The sequence below is a fragment of the Callithrix jacchus genome, chromosome 1 (assembly GCF_049354715.1).
Source record: "Callithrix jacchus isolate 240 chromosome 1, calJac240_pri, whole genome shotgun sequence".
NCBI lineage: Eukaryota > Metazoa > Chordata > Mammalia > Primates > Cebidae > Callithrix > Callithrix jacchus.
Window position 1 is genome coordinate 160,244,284 of NC_133502.1, and position 20,241 is coordinate 160,264,524.

General features: G+C 39.4%; 1 protein-coding gene across 1 annotated transcript in view; it reads left to right on the forward strand.

The window, feature by feature from the left end:
• UGCG (UDP-glucose ceramide glucosyltransferase) overlaps positions 1 to 20,241 on the forward strand; it is a 44,091-nt gene that overhangs the window by 16,015 nt on the left and 7,835 nt on the right. The window contains exons 2-5 of the mRNA XM_002743199.7: positions 5,220 to 5,361; positions 11,435 to 11,537; positions 13,380 to 13,481; positions 15,624 to 15,736. Of these exons, the coding sequence (XP_002743245.1) occupies positions 5,220 to 5,361; positions 11,435 to 11,537; positions 13,380 to 13,481; positions 15,624 to 15,736 (460 nt within the window). The remainder of the gene's footprint in view (positions 1 to 5,219; positions 5,362 to 11,434; positions 11,538 to 13,379; positions 13,482 to 15,623; positions 15,737 to 20,241) is intronic.

The following is a 20,241-nucleotide window of genomic DNA, read 5'->3' on the forward strand; positions in this document are numbered from 1 at the left end:
TAAAAATTTTTGAAAAAAATTACTGAGATTAAAAAAAATTTTTTTGAAAAAAATCACTGGGATTTAAAATTTTTTTTTTTTTGAGAAAATCGCTGGGATTTTAGAGCTTTTTATTCTGTCATCCACATCTCAAACTCTTTCATGATTTCTGTGTAGAAATCTGTAGATTGGTTTCCAACACAATGGTCGTGGGCAGAGGCGTTGTTTCTGTCTGTGGAATGATGCTCCAGAGCAAAGCTTTGTTGACGTCTGTAAGAGTTTTGTAAGAAGAAGAGCTTCTGGGCATGTGCAACCGAACTTCCCCATTAAGCCACAGCCCCTTGACAGTAGGGAATTCACCTGTTGCTTGTTGCTTCTCCAGTGCATATCATAATGACCAGTGTACATTTGGGGCTCTAAATATGTTGTTCAGTAAGTGACTGCAAAGTAGTCATGGAGGACCACTGTGTGCTGAGCCAAGTGCTAGAGGTGTTTTGTTTATTTGGTGACCTAATGGATATTCTTTTATTGTTTTGGCAAACATTTCAAATAATTTATACCAGGTGGCTTTGTTGGTTGCAATACATAAGTCAAAATGGTATTCTGCAAGGTAGGATCTTGATCCCTGGGGTATATTACGCACTGCCTGTTGGGTTTTGAAAACAAAATATTAGAGACAAGGACAGAGGGGAGGCACAATTTTTTTTTAAAGGTCCTGTGATATAGTCTGGCTTATTTTGAGTAGAAATTACAGATACAGTACTTGACAGTTCTCTTCATCCATAAACCTAAAGAGGGCTTTGTGGCTGTTGGGAGAGTCAGAATGAGTCTATGATAAAATACCCCATTCTCAATACAAAAAGTTCTTCAAAGGAAAGGAGGTGTATCTAAGAGTAATCAAAGTAAAACATCCTGGGAGAACGGAAAAATGGGATCTACTCTAAACTTTACCCAAATGTAATCGCCTCTAGACTATTCAGTACTTTAGATGATCTTTGTTGCTGCTGTGTTGAATCTAGAGCCTTGCCACAGGCACTGAGATTATTAGTGGGCCAGACTTCTCTGTTCTTTGGTCAGCATTTCACCTGCATGTTTTGCTACAGTTAATGGCACTTAAAGATCACACAGGGGGACCGACAGATAAAAATCACTGGCATTTTAGAGCTTCTTAATCTGTCATCCCAGAATCTCAAACTTTTTCGTGATTTCTGTGTCTTTGCCTGTCCTTCTCTCTGGGCTGCATTCTGGGTAGTTTCTTCTAATCTAGAGTCCAGTTCTTTCATAAACTGTGAGTATGCAAGATTCTGTGTTACTTATCTTTTGAGTTTCTGATGTCAGTGATCATAACTGTCATTGCTAGAACTTGTGTGGTTCTTTTCATATTATTTGTGGTCAAACATGATGATTCTCCTCATTTCCTTCTCTTCTCTTGGGTTTTGCTCAGGTACACAGGGAGGTTGCATTCTCGGCCCACACCCATATGTGAGGTGTTCTCCAAGAGGACTTTTTACTTTTTTTGGTTTTGTTTTTGTTTGAAACCGAGTCTCGCTCTTATCGCCCATGCTGAAGTGCGGTGGTGCGATCTCAGCTCACTGCAGACTCTGCCTCCCAGGTTCAAGCAATTCTCGGGCCTTAGCCTCCCGAGTAGCTGGGACCACTGATGCATACCACTGTGCCTACTCACATTTTGTAATTTTTAGGAGTTTCACCATGTTGACCAGGCTGGTCTCAAACTCCTGACCGCAAGTGATCTGCCTTTGAAAGCGCTGGGATTGCAGGCATGAGCCACTGTGCCCGGCCTGACTTTTTTCTTTTATTCTGTTTCACTGAGGATTGAATCCAACATTAAATAGCATCCGCATCTTCCCTCTGTGGACCAGGATTTTTCTGCTTGCCTTTTGGGAGTCCAGATTTATACAAAGCTCAGAACAGTTGTCCTGTCATTCTTATCTCAGGCTTCTCTCCATCTCCAGGTCACCAGGGACCGATAGATGGTCGGGAGGCAAGCATGGACTCCAGCACTCACTGAGAGATTTTTTTCTCATTTCTGACCTTAGAGACTCTTCTTTATTTTCCTAATGATTAAATTATGTATTTAAAAACATGCTTTTACTACACTTGTATTAAGGAAGAGAGAAAAGTATCTATTAATATGTACATATATAATACATACCGTAAATACGTATATATATTTATATTTTGACTTGTACATGCATTTTTAAAACCTCTGGAAGGACAATAAACTAATACTGCTGGGGACGCAGTAATGGAAACAGGAAGATGTGGGGGCAGTGTTGACAGATTTCTTTTCCAAGACCCTCTTAATATTTTTAGTGATTTGAACCATGTGAATATATTACCAGTTCAGGGGCTGGATGTGGTGGCTCATATCTGTAATCCCAGCACTTTGGGAAGCCAAGGCAGGAGGATTCCTTGAGCCCAGGAGTTCAAGACCAGCCTGGGCAATATAGTGAGACACCATCTCCATAACAGAATAAAAAATTAGCCTGGTGTGGTGGCGTGTACCTGTCGTCCCAGCTACTGGGGAGGCTGAGGTAGCAAGATTGCTTGAGCTCGGGAGATGCAGATAATCATGCCACTGCACTCCAGCCTGAGCAACAGAGCAAGACCCTGTCTCATATATATATATATATATATATATGTATATATATATCTGGTTCAGTCAACCGATTGTGTAATATAAACTTTTCTCCCCAACAGTCTAGATGTTCTTTACTGGGTGGGTTTCAGGCATCTAGTCTGGTATTTTGTTGGAAATAAAATAGTGATTGCTTCTGTGGTTTATATGCATTTTAGATCATGGTTTTGCCTGTGTCTAGTCCTCTAGATGAACTCTGTAGATCAATATTTTTCAGACTATCTGTGGCAAAGCAGTTGTTCTGTAAAATTTTCCAATCAGGTCAGGTGCATTGGCTCACGCCTGTAATCCTAGCACTTTGGGAGGACAAGGTGGGGCCGATCACTTAAGATCAGGAGTTTGAGACCAGCCTGGCCAACGAGGTGAAACCCTGTCTCTACTAAAAATACAAAAAGTTAGCTGGGCATGGTGGTGCACGCCTATAATCCCAGCTACTCGAGAGGCTGAGGCAGGAGAATCACTTCAGCCTGGGAGACGAAGGTTACAGTGGCTGAGATCACGCCACTGCACTCCAGCTTGGGTGGCGGAGCAAAACTCTGTCTAAAAAAAAAAAAATCCAATCTGCCATGAGCTGATATTTTGGTAAACTATGCTAAAAATAAATTGCCAATCACATGCTTGATGTCATGGCAATGTTAAATTGCTATACAAGTTTCTAAAAGGTTTCACTTAATTGTTTCTCATTTGCAAACCCGTAAAAAGCAACGGCTGGACCAGACCTCACTTTAAGTAACGCTGCAATATAATGCTCCAGTATTTTCTGGTACTTGGTGTATCAGAAGTTGATGTCACCCTGTTCTTTAAATTTCTTGTTGATTTTAAAGTTTTTCCATTGTAAACCTGGTGTGTGTGTGTGTGTGTGTGTTGCTTGTATGCGTGTAAAACTGTTTGTATAGCTTTATCTAAAACATTAGATGTTCGCTGCAGCACACACCCGCCTTAGTTAGAAACCAAGCCTGTGGCTAAGTGATCTGGGTTGTGGCACTGGTGTCCTTCCAAAAGTCATTCCTAGTTTAATAATGGATTTTATGAAATCAAGATGCATTGATGCAAGTATTTTTGGATCATCTAGAAGTTCTCAATAGTTGATTTTCACAGTAAGTCAGAGCTGCCCTCTGGCTGGCAGCAATTGTAAGGTACCATCGATGTCAGAGATGTTAAAATGTGGAAGAACATGTGTCTTAGAATATCTTGCAGATGGACCCATGATTGTTCTAGTGTCTAATTACTGTGAAATGTTTGGAGACTTGCTTACGAGAAGTACTTGCCATGTACTTACGAGAAGTAGGAGGAAGCCTTCAGTGGCTTCCTTGAGAAACTTCACCACTGTACTGAGTGGCCTCTTGTTGTGATAGCCGGATGTTAACTGGGGCACGTTCTCTCTTCTCCATCATTGCTTCTTTTTTTTTTTTGAGATGGAGTCTCACTGTCACCCAGGTTGGAGTGCAGCAGCACTATCTTGGCTCACTGCAAACTTCCACCTGCTGGGTTCAAGCGATTCTTCTGCCTCAGCGTCCCAAGTAGCTGGGATTACAGGCAGCCGCCACCACACCTGGCTAATTTTTTTTTTTTTTTTGGTAGAGACAGGGTTTCATCATGTTGACCAGGCTGATCTCGAACTCCTGACCTCAAGTGATCTACCTGCCTTGGCCCCCCAGAGTGCTGGTATTACAGGTGTGAGCCACCGTGCCTGGCTGGCGTTGCTTCTTTCATTAGGAGCCCTGCTGTGCTACAGCATCCTTGCAATGGACCAGCAGTGAGAACACTGGCCATTTGGCCACTTATGTGTTAACTGGTGGCACTGGTATATCTTCCAGTGTCATTAATAGACATTTTTCTCATCATTGAGTGTTTTCCTTACTTTCAGCTTCCTTTTGTTCTACCCCCACCATTCTGACCTTCTTAATATTGGGGGTCCCCGTTATAACATTACTTGCTTGCCATGCAGTCTGCTTGACACTTCTTTGCATTGTGTATTATCTCACTGCAAAGAAATTTCTCAGAAAGTTCTGGTTATTTTTCCATAATTTTCTGCTGCAGACGGGGTTAAATTTTACCTGCTTTTGTAGTTCTGTGGCCACTTCAGTGGCAATTTAAGATGAAGAGCAATTAATCTTCGGGCTAACACCGCCATTCATTTCTTCACCATGTATTTTATTGAATGCCTGCACTACGCCTGGCTGGCATAGTTCCGTGAACACAGCAATAGTCAGAGAGTAAGTACATCGGGGGTATTCAATCTTTTGGCTTCCCTGGGCCACATTGGAAAAAAGAATAATTGTCTTGGGTCACACAAAATACACTGACACTAACAATAGCTGATGACACTAACAAAAAGAATTGCAAAAACATCTCATAATGTTTTAAGAAAGTTTACAAATTTGTGTTGGACCACCTTCAAAGCCATGCTTACCTGGTTCTACTTCCCTTCATGTTCAGATCTTCTTGTAGAAAGATGGCAACTTTCAAAAATCTTAAATTAGGATTTAGTGATTTATTGATAGTTTGTAAGTGCTTTGATTGGATACATTTGATACTAATGTATTCTATAGAAATAATTTATTTATCATTTGCTTTTTAGCCGATTACACCTCAACAAGAAGGCAGCTGACAAACAGCCTTATAGCAAGCTCCCAGGCGTCTCTCTTCTGAAACCACTGAAAGGGGTGGATCCTAACTTAATCAACAACCTGGAAACATTCTTTGAATTGGATTATCCCAAAGTAAGTACAGTGTTGAATTCATTAGGAATGGGCTAGACCGTGGTTTTTTGTTTTCTTTTGTTCCCTTCATGATAAACATTTAGAGATTTCAACACTATATAAGGTGAAGGTACTAAAAATTCATGATGATGTTGGCCTCATCAAATATAAGCTTTAGTAGTAGTCAGCACAGAACAGGGGTCTAACCACCTATATGTCCGTGTGAAGTAGAGATCCCTAAGTATATCTTCTGAAACTCAGACATTGTCAACTGCCTGGTAGTCTGAAAATAAAAATGTTCTTCCCTAAGAGTTGGACGTGAGCAATAGGAAGAGAAGACCAGGAGACAAGGAGAGGGAGAAAGCAGTGTGAGTGGTCTGAATGGATTGCAGAACAGCTAGAACCGAACATGACTTCCCCGGAGATAGTGGCTTTGAGTCCAAAATAGATTACAGTTAGTGGTAAGGTAGGGTTTCATCTTACCTCATTTTAAATTTCCTTACTGTTCTGATTTTAATAGCTAATTGTATTGCTTATACCATTTATCTATGTAATCTATATATCTATAAACTCAGTATACTCCCTTAATTAGGGAATTTCCAGTTTTCTTGAGACGAAAGTATTCTTTTTATCACTTTGCTTTAGTCCACCTGTAGGTTCTTTGGAGAACTTAATATTCTTTGATTTTGCACTTAGGTTTACAGCAGTTTTTTATTAAATTGCGTATTTGAGACACTGCCTTTGAAAGGGCATTTTGGTGGTAACTGATCACTTGGGAGAAGAATGTGTCTTTATGCTTCTGCCCACTTGACTTTCAGTACAGTTTAATTTCCCTTTGCGGTCTCTGTTCACTCGCCTCAGTTTTTACCCTATTGCCTCAGTTTTTCCATAGCTATTTTTGCTACTGGGAGAGTCAGCCCTCTTAATTTTTTTAGGCAGGGTAGCTCAAACAGAAGGAAGATGATATGCACACTGTACTTCTCATGGTGACTGGTTTTCATGTTCTTATTTCTTTTCTTTTAGCCTTTATTTTTCTCGGTAGCACCAATGAAAAGAATAGAGAAGACACAGATGTGATAGCCTTAATGCAGCCCTTATTAAGTAGGTAGACATGAGTATCATTCAGTTATTTTTTTTAGTGTTTTTATATTATTGCTTTGGAGTTTTGAAGTTCAGAAGCCAATTTTGGAGTATTAGAAGCTATTTTGAAGCAAAAAAATTATATATTCTAGTTTGTGTGTGTTTATATGTTTAGTAATTTTAGAGACTTGAATTAAATACATGTGTTAACCATTCAATCAAATATGTAATTTTTAAAAAAAATGCATAAAAAAAGAAGTTAAAAAAACAAAAAAAAGCTATAATTATATATACTTGTTTTTTCAGACTAAAAAATGTAAAAACATGGTTTTTTGTAATTCAGAAAGAATGATATAAATAAAATTAATTGTAAAATAAGCTTTGCAGTAAGAAAAATGGAAGATTTTCAAGCTCCATAAAAGTAAATGCAAAGGAGAATTAATGTTTATGAATGAAAGAAGTTTTTCATTGATTATGAATAAATCTTAGAGCATAGCTTAGAATCATATGCATTATCATTGTGAAACTGAATCTCACATTTCAGTTTTTTAACCATCATCTTTCACTTTCCCCATTCAGTCACTCTTAAAATTAGTTATGGAATTTTTATGTTGTAGCGCTTTTGAGATGATAGTTATGGGATTTAAATGTTTGAGGAAGTTAGTGAGGAGTTTAGTTGTAGAAAGAATTTTTTATTTAAGACAGTGTCTTGCTGTATCACCTAAGCTGGAGCATAGTGGCACAATCATGGCACACTGCAGCCTCGGCTTCCTGGGCTCAAGCAGTCTTCCCACCTCACCCTCCCTAACAGCTGGGACTATGGACATGTGCTGCCACACCTGGCTAATTTTTGTATTTTTTGTAGAAAGAAGGTGTTGCCATGTTGCCTGGGCTGGTCTTTAACTCCTGTGTTCAAGCAGTCCTCCCACCTCGGCTTCCCAAAGTGCTAGGATTACAGGACTGAGCCACCAGGCCCCACCAAAAGAATTTTTAAAAGTAACCCCGGGAATATATGTATCCATTGACTATGAACATTTCTAATGACCCCATAACTGTTTTCTTCTGAATGAAGATATTGGCTGGGCATGGTGGCTTGTGCCTGTAATCCCAGCACTTTGGGAGGTTGAGGTGGGAGGATTGCTTGAGGCCAGGTGTTCAAGACCAGCCTGGACAAGACAGTGAGACCCCACCTTCAAAAAAATAAAAATTAAAAAATTTTGGAAATTACAGTGTAGAATGATCTCAAGAGCTCTAGGTTTCACTTAGAGTAGTAGTTCTTTTTCCATTTAGTTATTTCATTTAAGTTGCTTGAGGAGAAAGTTATTTTGGCATTCATTGTAAAATGAGTAACAGCATCTACAGGAGCTTATTTTATTCTTTGTTAGTACAGAATTTTATTTTCTAATTATACAAGTATATTTAGCTGTTTAAATAGAAAGTTTGGAAAGCAGGGGAAAAGTGCAAAGTACCTGCAATTTAAGGGAAATGTTTGATCTCACAACATTTTATTTACTTTGTAAAAACCAAATACAATGGCAAATGTTCTACAGGAGACTAAAGTCACTGAAATCACACATATCTGAGTATGAACAGACAAGGCATTTGTGTCAGCAAGGAGTCAAGGAGACACAAAATAAACATTTGTATGACTGCCAGGTGCAGTGCCCTTTCTTATTTGCATTTTGCCTGGTGTGAATGTCGTTTTTTACCAGAATATGGAAATGTCAGTTTGGAAATAACTTTCTCCTCTGGTATTCGATGGGGACCATTAGAGGCCATTTGGGGGAAAATAATAGAACATATGGACATGTGTAAGAAAATTTGCTGCTACTAGTACTTGCTCTGAATTTCTAGGTTTCAATTTTGGTGAGACTATATTAGTTGCCCTGAAAGATCTCTGTGCTGTATATATCTTACAAATCTACTTTTATACTGGTACTCATTCCTTGGAAAGACATAGAATGAGAAGGTGATGCAGTTCATTTTCTACAACATTGAACATTCATTTGGCACCAGCATAGAAGGGATTTGGGGAGAAATTAAGCAGTAGCAGGAAGATTTAGTAATCTGCATCTAAAGTGGCTCACTGGCTTTACTTCAGTAAATTCTGGCCATGTGAAGAATACCTAAATTAACTATCAGTTATTAACAGAGTGAAGCTATCATAACTATGATTTTTTTTTCTTCTTCGCAATTACAGAATTGATTGTTGTTTGTTTGTTTGTTTTGAGACAGAGTCTTGCTCTGTCACCCAGCCTGGAGAGCAGTGCCACAATCTCAACTCACTGCAACCTCCACCTCCTAGGTTCAAGTGATTGTTCTGCCTCAGCCTTCCAAGTAGCTGGGATTACAGGCATGTGCCACCATGCCTGGCTAATTTTTGCATTTTTAGTAGAGATGGGGTTTCACTGTGTTGGTCAGGCTGGTCTCGAACTCCTAACCTCAGGTGATCATCAACCCACCCCAGCCTCCCAAAGTCTGGGATTACAGGCATGAGCCACTGCTCCTGGCCCACAAATTTCTTTATTGGCAATTTTTGCTGAGATTATATGTAGTGGGCAAACGATTGTTTTTATGCGCATAGGCACTGTAAATATTTTATTTCTACTTTTTACTTGTGTATGCTTATCAGTGGAAGTAAATAAAACAGACTTTGTCATTATCTTGAGTTAATTAGCTTTATTATGTTTTCATGGTCATAATTAACCTCGCTTCTGTGCTTAAAAATGTTCAACCAGTTTTATGTTGTCATTTTGGTTTTTTTTTTTTTTGAGACAGTCTTGTTCTGTCACCCAGGCTGGAGTGCGGTGGCATGATCTTGAGTCACAGCAGCCTCCGCCTCCTGGGTTCAGGTGATTCTCCTGCCTCAGCCTCCCGAGTAGCTGGGACTACAGGCACGCATCACCACACTTGGCTAATTTTTTGTATTTTTAGTAGAGACAGGGATTCACTGTGTTGCCCAGGCTGGTCTCAAACTCCTGAGCTAAAGTGATCCACCAGCCTTGGCTTCCTGAGATGCTGGGATTATAGGCATGAGCCACCGTGCTCGGCCATTCAACCAGTTTTAGAAAAGATTTGGTAGGAAATTTGTCATTGAGTCAGCATGAATTTATTACCACTTCTGAAAAAAAATCACTACTTAGGATACATATCCTACAAATAATAGAATAGTACTTCTGTATGTTAAGGACAAATACTTTAAAGATTTTGTTGTTACTGAATGGAAATTTAGGGTTTCGGCTCAGGATTTTATAAACCTGTCTACATGTCAGATCACCCCAGAGATTCTGACTCAAAAGTCTAGAATAGGGGCCAGTTCTCTATTTTAAAATAAATACCCCAGGGTAGATTTTTTTCTTTCTTTCTTTCTTTCTTTTTTTTTTTTTTTTTTTTTTGAGATGGAGTTTTGCTCTTGTTGCCCAGGCTGGAGTGCAGTGGTACGATCTTGGCTCACTACAACCTCCGCCTCCCAGGTTCAAGCAGTTCTCCTGCCTCAGCCTCCCAAGTAACTGGGATTACAGGCTTGCACCACCATGCTTGGGTAATTTTGTATTTTTAGTAGAGACAGGGTTTCACCATGTTGGACAGGCTGGTTTCCAACTCCTGACCTCAAGTGGTGCACCTGCCTTGGCCTTCCAAAGTGCTGGGATTACAGATATGAGCCACCGTGTCCAGCCGTTTTTTTTTTTCTTTTGAGATAGGGTCTCACTCTGTCGCCCAGCCTGAAAGGTAGTGGTGCAGTCTTTGGCTCACTGTAGCCTCAACCTCCTGGGCCCAAACAATCCTCCCACCTCAGCCTCCCGAGTAGCTGTGACCACTGGCATGCCCCACCATGCCCATCTAATTTTTAAATTTTTTTGTAGAGGCAGGGTCCCACCTTTTTGCCCAGGCTGCTCTCAAACTCCTGGGCACAAACAGTCCTTCCACCTTGGCCTCCCAAAGTGCTGAGATTACAGGCATGAGTCACCATGTCCAGCTCCCAGGGTAATTTTGACACAGCTAGGCAAGTGTTAAGAAATGCCTTTCTGAGTTGGACATGGTGGCTCATACCTGTAATCCCAGCACTTTGAAAGGCTGAGGCTGGCGGACTGCCTGAGGTCAGGATTTCCAGACCAGCCTGGCCAGCATGGTGAAGCCCTGTCTCAACTAAAAATATGAAAATTAGCTGGATGTGGTGGTGGGTGCCTATAATCCCAGCTGCTTGGGAGGCTGAGACAGGAGAATCACTTAAACCCAGGAGGCGGAGATTACAGTAAGTCAAGATTGCCATTGCACTCTAGGCTGGGTGACAAGAAAGTGTTTCAAAAGAGAGAGAAAAAAAAGCCTTTCTTAATTTACTGTTAAAGTCTAAACAGCACTGCCGAAAATAAAATTGTGGGTATTTTGGGTATTTTCATAGGTACAAAGCTAAGCATGCATTTAAAGATAGTAAATGTATCATTCAAATCAAATTGTTTTGTTTCAAAAAGTTACAAAACAAAAAGTATAATCTTGCTTTGTCCTTTTCATCTGAAGAATTTGGAAGGGCCCTTTAAATTTATTATAGTGGGATTTTATATGAAATTTGTTGTACCTTCATGAAATAATATTAAGTGTAGAGACAAAGCTTCTAGAGAAAGGATGTGTTTATTCGACTTCCTTTTGATGTCACTTTTTACTCTGCTAAGCACACTGTGAACAGTGAATCTTCAGTAATGATGGTCATGGACAAGCTTGACATCCAGTTAATTCCTAGGACAGTCCTATCTGGGAATGGCAAGACTGCAGTTATGGGCACTGCCAGTCTCTTCCTTATTTCTTCTACTTGCAAATAGGCTCCTAATCAGGAGAAGCTTCACTCCATTAAAGCAACACTTGTTATCATAAGTGTTTGCATCCATTGTGAATGCCTTCTTTTAAAACTTTGGATAATACAATTGCTTGTTTCTTTCTGTGCTTTTTGTTCAATCAATAAATGCTAGTAAGTGCTTATTTTTTTTAAGAATTTAATTTGCATGCAATGCTCTTTGACTAGTATGAAGTGCTCCTTTGTGTACAAGATCATGATGATCCAGCCATTGATGTATGTAAGAAGCTTCTTGGAAAATATCCAAATGTTGATGCTAGATTGTTTATAGGTAAGTAACAAATAAATTCTTTAGTAACCATTTTGTATTGATACTATTAATTATCAGTAATCTCTGCATTTAACTAAAGATTAAAATGTTAGCCATGTTTGCTAAAATACTGAAAGGTGTTTACATCCTTTTGAGAAAAGTTATAGAAACAAAGATTTTTTTCATTGAGGAACAAAATCACACACAAAAATAGTATTTTTTCTGTTAATCAGACATGAGGGTCTGTTATTTTTGTTTCTTCAGTATTTTAAATATGTGGCCTTTTCTGTATCTTACTGACTGTAATTGGAGTGAATGATAGAATTCACTTTTATTATACTACAAGAAGAATATTTTTCCAAAAGCCTATAGGCTTTTAAAAGACTTTATTAGAGGTGTGTTTGCCATTATTATAATTTTTTTTTTTAACATGGAACTGATGTGTTCTCTCTAAAAAACGAGTAAGTCATATACAATGGTATCAGATCTTTGCTATTTGAAGATAGGGCAATGATTTAAATTATTACCTTAAAATGCAAATTTGAAAATTAAAATAAGTTTAGCATACCTACAAATTAATCAGGACTGTTACAAATCTATCAGCTCCTGGTCAGAGATGCTTATTCTTCACATGTGCTATCTTAAATTATTTACTATCAATATTTATGTTTTTCTGTGTGTTTTTTTTTTTTTTTTTTTGAGACGGAGTTTTATGCTTTTGTCACCCAGGCTGGAGTGCACTGCCACCATTTGGCTAACTGCAATCCCCACATCCCAGGTTCAGGTGATTCTCCTGCCTCAGCTTCCTGAGGTGTGTGCCACCATGACCAGCTAAATTTTTGTAGTAAAAACAGAGACGGGGTTTCACCATGTCAGTCAGGCTGGTCTTGAACTCCTGACCTGAGGTGATTGACCCGCCTCGGCCTCCCAAAGTGCTGGGATTACAGGTGTGAGCCATGGCTCCCAGCCATTTGTATTTATATTTAATAAATCTTTATTAAATTTTTGTAATCTTTACTTACATGGCTACCACCTTAAATCTTTACTAAATAAAGATTTAACAAATCTTTACTAAATATAATCTCACTGTGTTTATGAATTTATACTGTTTTAATTATAGCTTCAAAATGATGCCTATAGGCCGGGCATGATGGCTCATGCCTGTAATCCCAGCACTTTGGGAGGCCGAGGGGGTGTGGATCATGAGGTCAAGAGATGGAGTCCATCCTGGCCAACATGGTGAAACCCTGTCTCTTTAAAAAAAAAAAAAACTCCAAAATGACGTCTATAGCTATTTTTCCCTTAGGATTATTTTTTACATTGACAAATAAAATTTGTGTATCTTTTTGGTGTACAGCATGATGTTTTGAAATACACACACACACACACACACACACACACACACACAGACACATTGTGGAATAGCTAAATTAATGTATGTATTACTATACATATTTATTCATGGTGGGATTCTCTCAGCAGTTTTCAAATATACAACACATTGTTGTATACTTTCTCATGTACTTCTAATTTATTTGCAGTGAGAAATCTGCTCTTGGTCATTTTGAAGTATACCATACATTGTTGTTAGCTTTAATTGTCATGTACAATTGCTGTTAAATATGACTTAACTACTAAGGCAGGGAGTTAAGAATTTAAAACAGTAAATTTTTAAAGATAAATGATAGTTTTCCTTTTGAACATGGACAGTTTTTTCTTAAATATATTATGAAAAATAAAGAATGTTAAATAATATGAAAATATTTTCATTTTAATTATTAAATATGCAAGTACTTTTCATTATACTAGAGAGTATTTTTAATGTTCTATAAATCTTTTACTACTGTACCTTTACATTTGTAGGTGGCAAAAAGGTTGGGATTAATCCTAAAATTAATAATTTAATGCCAGGATATGAAGTTGCAAAGTATGATCTTATATGGATTTGTGATAGTGGAATAAGAGGTGAGGTTTTTTTTCTTATTTATTTTATAAAACTATTAATTCGAAGATAAAATGCTAAAAGTAATCTGCAGATTCATTCATGAGCCCTTTTTATTTGCCTAAAAGAGTAATTTATTTCATCATTATTTCATGGTAATATGTCCAAGTATGCTTACCAAGATTTTGATTTTTTTAATTCTAAACTAGAATGTTACATGTATTAAAATGTTTTTATTTTGAAGAGAAAATTTCAACTATTAAATTAGTCGTGGTTCATTATACAGTCCGCAAGCCTTCTCATGGGAGTAACTTTTCCCTTGTTTGCCTGACACTTTAATGTGTTTGGCTTGCATAATACACTGCCTCACAAAGGGACAAAAATTAATAGGTGCATATCTTACTAAACACATATACTTATTAGACTCTACAGATGACTTTTTAACTTAAATGATTTTAGCAAGAAGCCTTTTCTATACTAAAATTATAACTTGCATTTTTAAACACTTATAGTTTCAGTGTGCTATAACATCTTGTTATATTATAATTACCTTAAGTTTCTCAAGCCCAAAACTATTCGCATTTTGGGCTTTGTTGTGGGAGCTATCTTGTAGGATGTTTAGCAGCATCCCTGGTATCTACCCATGAGATCCCAGTAGTACCCCCTTCTGAGTAGTTAAAAGCAAAGATATCTTCAGATGTTGCCAGATGTCCCCTCTGGGGCAGAATTGCCTCCAGTTGAGAAGCACTGACCTAGAATGAGTATTTAAAGTCCACATATGGCTGGGTGTAGTGGCTCACGCCTATAATCCCAGCACTTTGGGAGGCTGAGGAGGGCGGGTCACGAGGTCAGGAGTTCGAGGGCGGGTTCGAGGCCAGCCTAGCCAATGTGGTGACACTCTGTCTCTATTAAAAAAAAAAATACAAAAATTAGCCAGGTGTGGTGGCATGCGCCTGTAGTCCCACCTACTTGGGAGGCTGAGACAGGGGAATCGCTTGAACCTGGGAGGCAGAGGTTGCAGTTGAGCAGAAATTGCACCACTGCACTCCAGCCTGAGCAACAACCGAGACTCCATCTCAAAAAAAAAAAAAAAAAAAAGTCCACGTACAACTTTTCGTTATAAAGTAGATTTAGTTCTTAAAGACTTGGAGGAAATGAAAAATAAGGAAAGGTAAAATTATATGTTTGCTCTTTAAAGATTGGCCAATAATTAAAATTTTTCATTAGTTTAAAATGCAAATTAGAAAATGAACATAAATGTCGCATTCCTGTGAATGAATCAGGACCGTTACCAATCTGTCAACTCCTGGTCAGAGATGATGTTCATTCTTCATATTTGCTATCTTAAATTATTTACTATCATGTTTTTCAGTGTACGGATCTCTGTTCAATATAATCACATTCCATTCCCATTAGGGCTATGAAATCTGTTACTCACAGTGAATGTAGTCTCATTTCCTATGGTTGGAGAGTAGAGATGCCAACACAAGAACTGAGGTCCTTTTATTTATTTTAGTTAATTTTTTGAGATGGAGTCTCGCACTGTTACCCAGGCTGTAGTGCAGTGGCGAGATCTCAGCTCACTGTACTCTCCACCTCCTGGGTTCAGGCAATTCTCCTGCCTCAGCCTCCAGAGTAGCTGTGACTACAGGGGTGTAGCACCACACCTAGCTAATTTTTTTTGTATTTTTAGTAGAGATGGAGTTTCACCATATTGGCCAGGATGGTCTTGATCTCCTGACCTCGTGATCCACCTGCCTCAGCCTCCCAAAGTGCTGAGATTACAGGTGTGAGTTACCGCTCCTGGCCAAGAACTGAGGTCTTTTATCCTCTGCTCCTGACCTTTTCCACTAGGGCACATTGCTCTTATTCCAATCTAGAAGTTCTGGCAGGGGGTTACCTTTTCAAAGTATATCCTATCTCTGGTACATAGTAGGTATATACTGGACTAAAAAAAATGTATAAATTAGGCCTTTTTGAAATTTTGTACTCTCAGAAAGGTGGTTGAGATTCATTTTATTTGATTCATATATTTAAAACAATGTATTTTTATTAAGAATTTAATAACAGTTCACAAAATACATTTTATGTTAATGGGCATTCTACTAAAAAGAATTTTTTTTTTCTTTCCCCCTCTCTGTTGTTTTTTTTTTTTTTAATTGTAGTAATTCCAGATACACTTACTGACATGGTGAATCAAATGACAGAAAAAGTAGGCTTGGTTCACGGGCTCCCTTATGTAGCAGACAGACAGGGCTTTGCTGCCACCTTAGAGCAGGTGAGTATGGTGGTTATAAATCATGTTCATGGTATCAGACCCCTAATCTCCTAGAAGCTTGAGACTATGAGAGTTGGAATTAGGTATTTCACGTTAGCTGTACTAAGTCCATTTGGGAACCTGCTGTATTCTAGAATCCCTGAGCTGAGAGCAGCTGTTTGCCTTAGTGAGGAGATTCTTGGGCCCCTGACCATGCCCTGGCAGTGAACAGCTGTGCACAGGAAATGCCTGTGGTCTTACTGCCAGCTGGACATAGCCTAACCTCCTGGCTTATAGTAGTCACTTCCAGTTTTGGAGTTCAAGTCTTTAAATTGTTCTTTCAAACATTCAATCTGAAAAGAACCCCCCCTTTTGTAAACAGAGTCTTGCTCTGTCGCCCAGGCTAGAGTGGAGTGGCGCAATCTCTGCTCCCTGTAACCTCCACTTCCCAGGTTCAAATGATTCTCGTGCCTCAGCCTCCCAAGTAGCTGGGATTGTAGGTGTGCTACCACACCTGGCTAACTTTTGTATATTTAGTAGAAATGGGGTTTGACCATGTTGGCAATGCCGGTCTCAAACTCCTGACCTCAAGTCATCCACCCGCCTCACTCTCTCGTAGTATTGGGATTATAGGCATAAGCTGCTGTGCCCAGCCCTGAAAAGAACCTTTTAAAAATATCACAAAGTGTTTCAAATGTACAGAAACAAAAATGTATTCATATAAGTCTTTATAAAATCCATTTGATGTTCTTTTAAAACATATTTCTAATAATTATCTGAGAAACTTATGTTTTCATTTTATTTTTTCTCCAACTTAGAAATAGTAACATGTGTAGGAAACTATAAATAATGCAAAAGTATAAGATGCAAAACAAAAAAAAAACAACAACTGCCAGGCCCAAGCGGCTCACGCCTGAAATCCCAGCACTTTGGGAGGCCAAGGTGGGTGGATCACCTGAGGTCGGAAGCTGGAGACCAGCCTGACCAATATGGAGAAACTCCATCTCTGCTAAAAATACAAAATTAGCTGGGCATGGTGGCACATGCCTGTAATTCCAGCTACTTGGGAGGTTGATCTGGGAGAATTGCTTGAACTGGAGAGGTGGGGATTGCAGTGAGCTGAGATTGTGCCATTGCACTCTAACCTGGGTGAGAAGAGTGAAACTCCATCTCAAAAAAAAAAAAACCTAGAACCCTAACAATATGAGAAAGTTTCTGTTTTTAAAAATAAAGATTTCTCGCTGGAGAACGATTCAAGATGGCCGATCAATAACAGCTCGGGATTGCAGCTCTCAGTCAAAGCGCAGAGAACTAGAGGATGCCACACTTTCAGACAAATTCTGGTCGCTCACGGAGCAGAAGATCCCCAGTGGAGGAACCACATGGGTCACCAGCGCGACTCTTGTGGCCGGTGCAGCGGTTTCGCCAGCACCTCCGCACGGCAGCTCTTGGAGCAGAGTAAACAGGGCTGGCTCCCCTTCTGACCGAGGCTTGGAGGACCCACACGGGTCGCCAGCACGACTCTTGTGGCCGGGGCAGCGGTTTCGCCGGCACCTCGGCACGGCAGCTCTCAGAGCAGAGTAAACAGGGCTGGCTCCCCTTCTGACCGAGGTTTGGAGGACACACACGGGTCCCCAGCACAACTCCTGAGACAGGCGCAGTGGCTGTGATGGCACCTCAGCGCAGCAGCTCTCAGCGCAGAGTAAACGAGACTGGTTCCCCTTCTGACTGAGGGGAGCCCTGGGAAGGCAGAGTCGCCCATTACGGACACAAGAAGGAAGCCAGACAGGAGAATCCCGGGCAGAAAAGCACCATCAGTCTTAACACCGCTGTTCTGGCCCTGGGAACTAACAACTTGGACATCCACTCAAGAGACCTAATCTGAAAGCTGGTAATTTCAAAGATGACAGGAGGGTAAATTTACAATGATGGGAAGAAACCAGCGTAAAAAGGCTTAGAATACTCAAAATCAGAACGCCTCTCCCTCTAAAGATGATCACAGTTCCACGTCAATAATGGAACAAGGCTTGATGGAGAACGAGCACATCCCAATGACAGAATCACTCTTCAGCGAATGGATAATAAGAAACTTCTGTGAGTTAAAAGATCATGTTGTAGCCCAACGTAAAGAAACTAGGAACTTTGAAAAAAGGTTTGACGAAATCCTACTGAGAATAGACAACTTAGAGAGGAATGTAAGTGAATTAATGGAACTGAAGAATACAATTCAGGAACTTCGAGAAGTATGCACAGGTTTAAACACTCGAATTGTTCAAGCAAAAGAAAGGATATCAGAGGTCAAAGTCCAACTTAATGAAAGAAAACAAGAAGACAAGATTAGAGATAAAAGGATAAAAAGGAATGAGCAAAGTCTCCAAGAAATGTGGGACTGTGTGAAAAGACCAAATTTACTTTTGATAGGTGTACCTGAATGCAGTGGAGAGAATGAATCCAAGATGGAAAATACCCTTCAGGATATTATTTAGGAAAATTTTTCTGAACTAGCAAAGCAGGTCAGTATTCAACTCCAGGTAATACAGAGAACACCACAAAGATATTCCTCAAGAAGAGCAACCCCAAGGCACATAATCATTAGATTCACCAGGGTTGAAACGAAGGAGAAAATACTAAGGGCAGCCAGAGAGAAAGGTCATGTTACCCACAAAGGCAAGCCTATCAGACTTACAGCAGATCTCTCAGCAGAAACTCTACAAGACAGAAGAGAGTGGGGGCCAATATTCAACATCCTTAAAGAACAGAACCTTCAGCCCAGAATTTCATATCCAGCCAAACTAAGCTTCACAACTGAAGGAAAAATAAAATCTTTTATGAACAAGCAAGTACTCAGAGATTTTATTACCACCAGGCCTGCTTTACAGGAGCTTCTGAAAGAGGCATTACACACAGAAAGAAACAACCAGTATTAGCCTTACTAAAAATACACCAAAAAGTAAAGAGCACCAACATAAAGAAGAATTTTCATCAACGAATGGATCAAACAGCCAGTTAACATCAAATGGCAGTAATCCTAAATTTAAATCGGCTAAATCCCCCAGTCAAAAGATACAGCCAAAACCCAACGGCATGTTACATCCAGACCCGTTTCACATGCAAGGATACACAAAGACTCAAAACAAAGGGATGGAGAAAGATTTACCAACCAAATGGAGAGCAAAAATAAACAAATAAATAAAAAGCAGGAGTTGCAGTTCTCGTATCGGATAAAATAGATTTTAAAGCAACAAAGAAGTAGTGGTAAAAGGATCAATACAACAACAAGAGCTAACGATCCTAACACCCAGATACATAGAGACTTAGACACAATGAGACAGAAAATTAATAAGGATATCAAGGACTCGAACTCAGATCTGGAACAAGTAAACTTAATAAATATTTATAGAACTCTCCACTTTAAATACACAAAATATACATTCTTGTCAATACCACATCACACCTACTCATAGATTTAAATGAAACATTGGCCATTATTAATACCCTTTTTTTTTTCAGAATAAAGCAATATTTCCATTCACCCTCCCTCTCTTCCTCTTTCTCTCCTTTACTCATTTTTTTTTCTTTCCTTCTCTCAAAAAAATAAATAAATAAATAAAGATTTCTTGCCGGGAGCAGTGGCTCATGCCTGCAATCCCAGCACTTTGGGAGGCCGAGGCAGGTGGATCACGAGGTCAAGAAATCGAGACCATCCTGGTCAACATGGTGAAACCCCGTCTCTACTAAAAATACAAAAAATTAGCTGGGCATTGTGGCGTGTGCCTGTAATCCCAGCTACTCAGGAGGCTGAGGCAGGAGAATTGCCTGAACCCAGGAGGTGGAGGTTGCGGTGAGCCGAGATCGTGCCATTGCACTCCAGCCTGGGTAGCAAGGGCGAAACTCCATCTCAAAAAAAAAAATAATAATAATAAAATAAAGATTTCTTATAACATTATAATATTTGGGCACTTTGGAGTCTATTTTTTTCTCTTTTTTTTCCCCTCTGGGCCCTTTAGAAAACATTGTTGAGATACTACTATAAAAGTAATTTGTATCTTATTTTTGTGACTTTATACGCTCTTCCCATATTATTAATAGCTTTTCATAAAAATAATTTTTACTGCCAGGTGTGGTGGCTCACGCCTGGAATCCCAACACTTTGGGAGGCCGAGGTGGGTGGATCACCTGAGGTCGGGAGTTTGAGACGATCCTGACGAACATGGAGAAACCCTGCCTCTACTAAAAATAAAAAATTAGCCAGGCGTGGTGGCAAGTGCCTGTAATCCCAGCTACTTGGGAGGTTAAGACAGAAGAATCGCTTGAACCTGGGAGGCAGAGGTTGCAGTGAGCCAATATCTGGCCATTGCCCTCCAGCCTGGGCAACAGGAGTGAAATTCCATCTCAAAAAAAAAAAAAAAAAAAAAAGAAGTAATTTTTATTGACTGTATGTCATATGTGTGTCCTATGCTTGAGTTAATCATTCCTGTACTCTTTTTTTGGGAGGAATAATTCGTTATAATGTTATAAGGACAGAT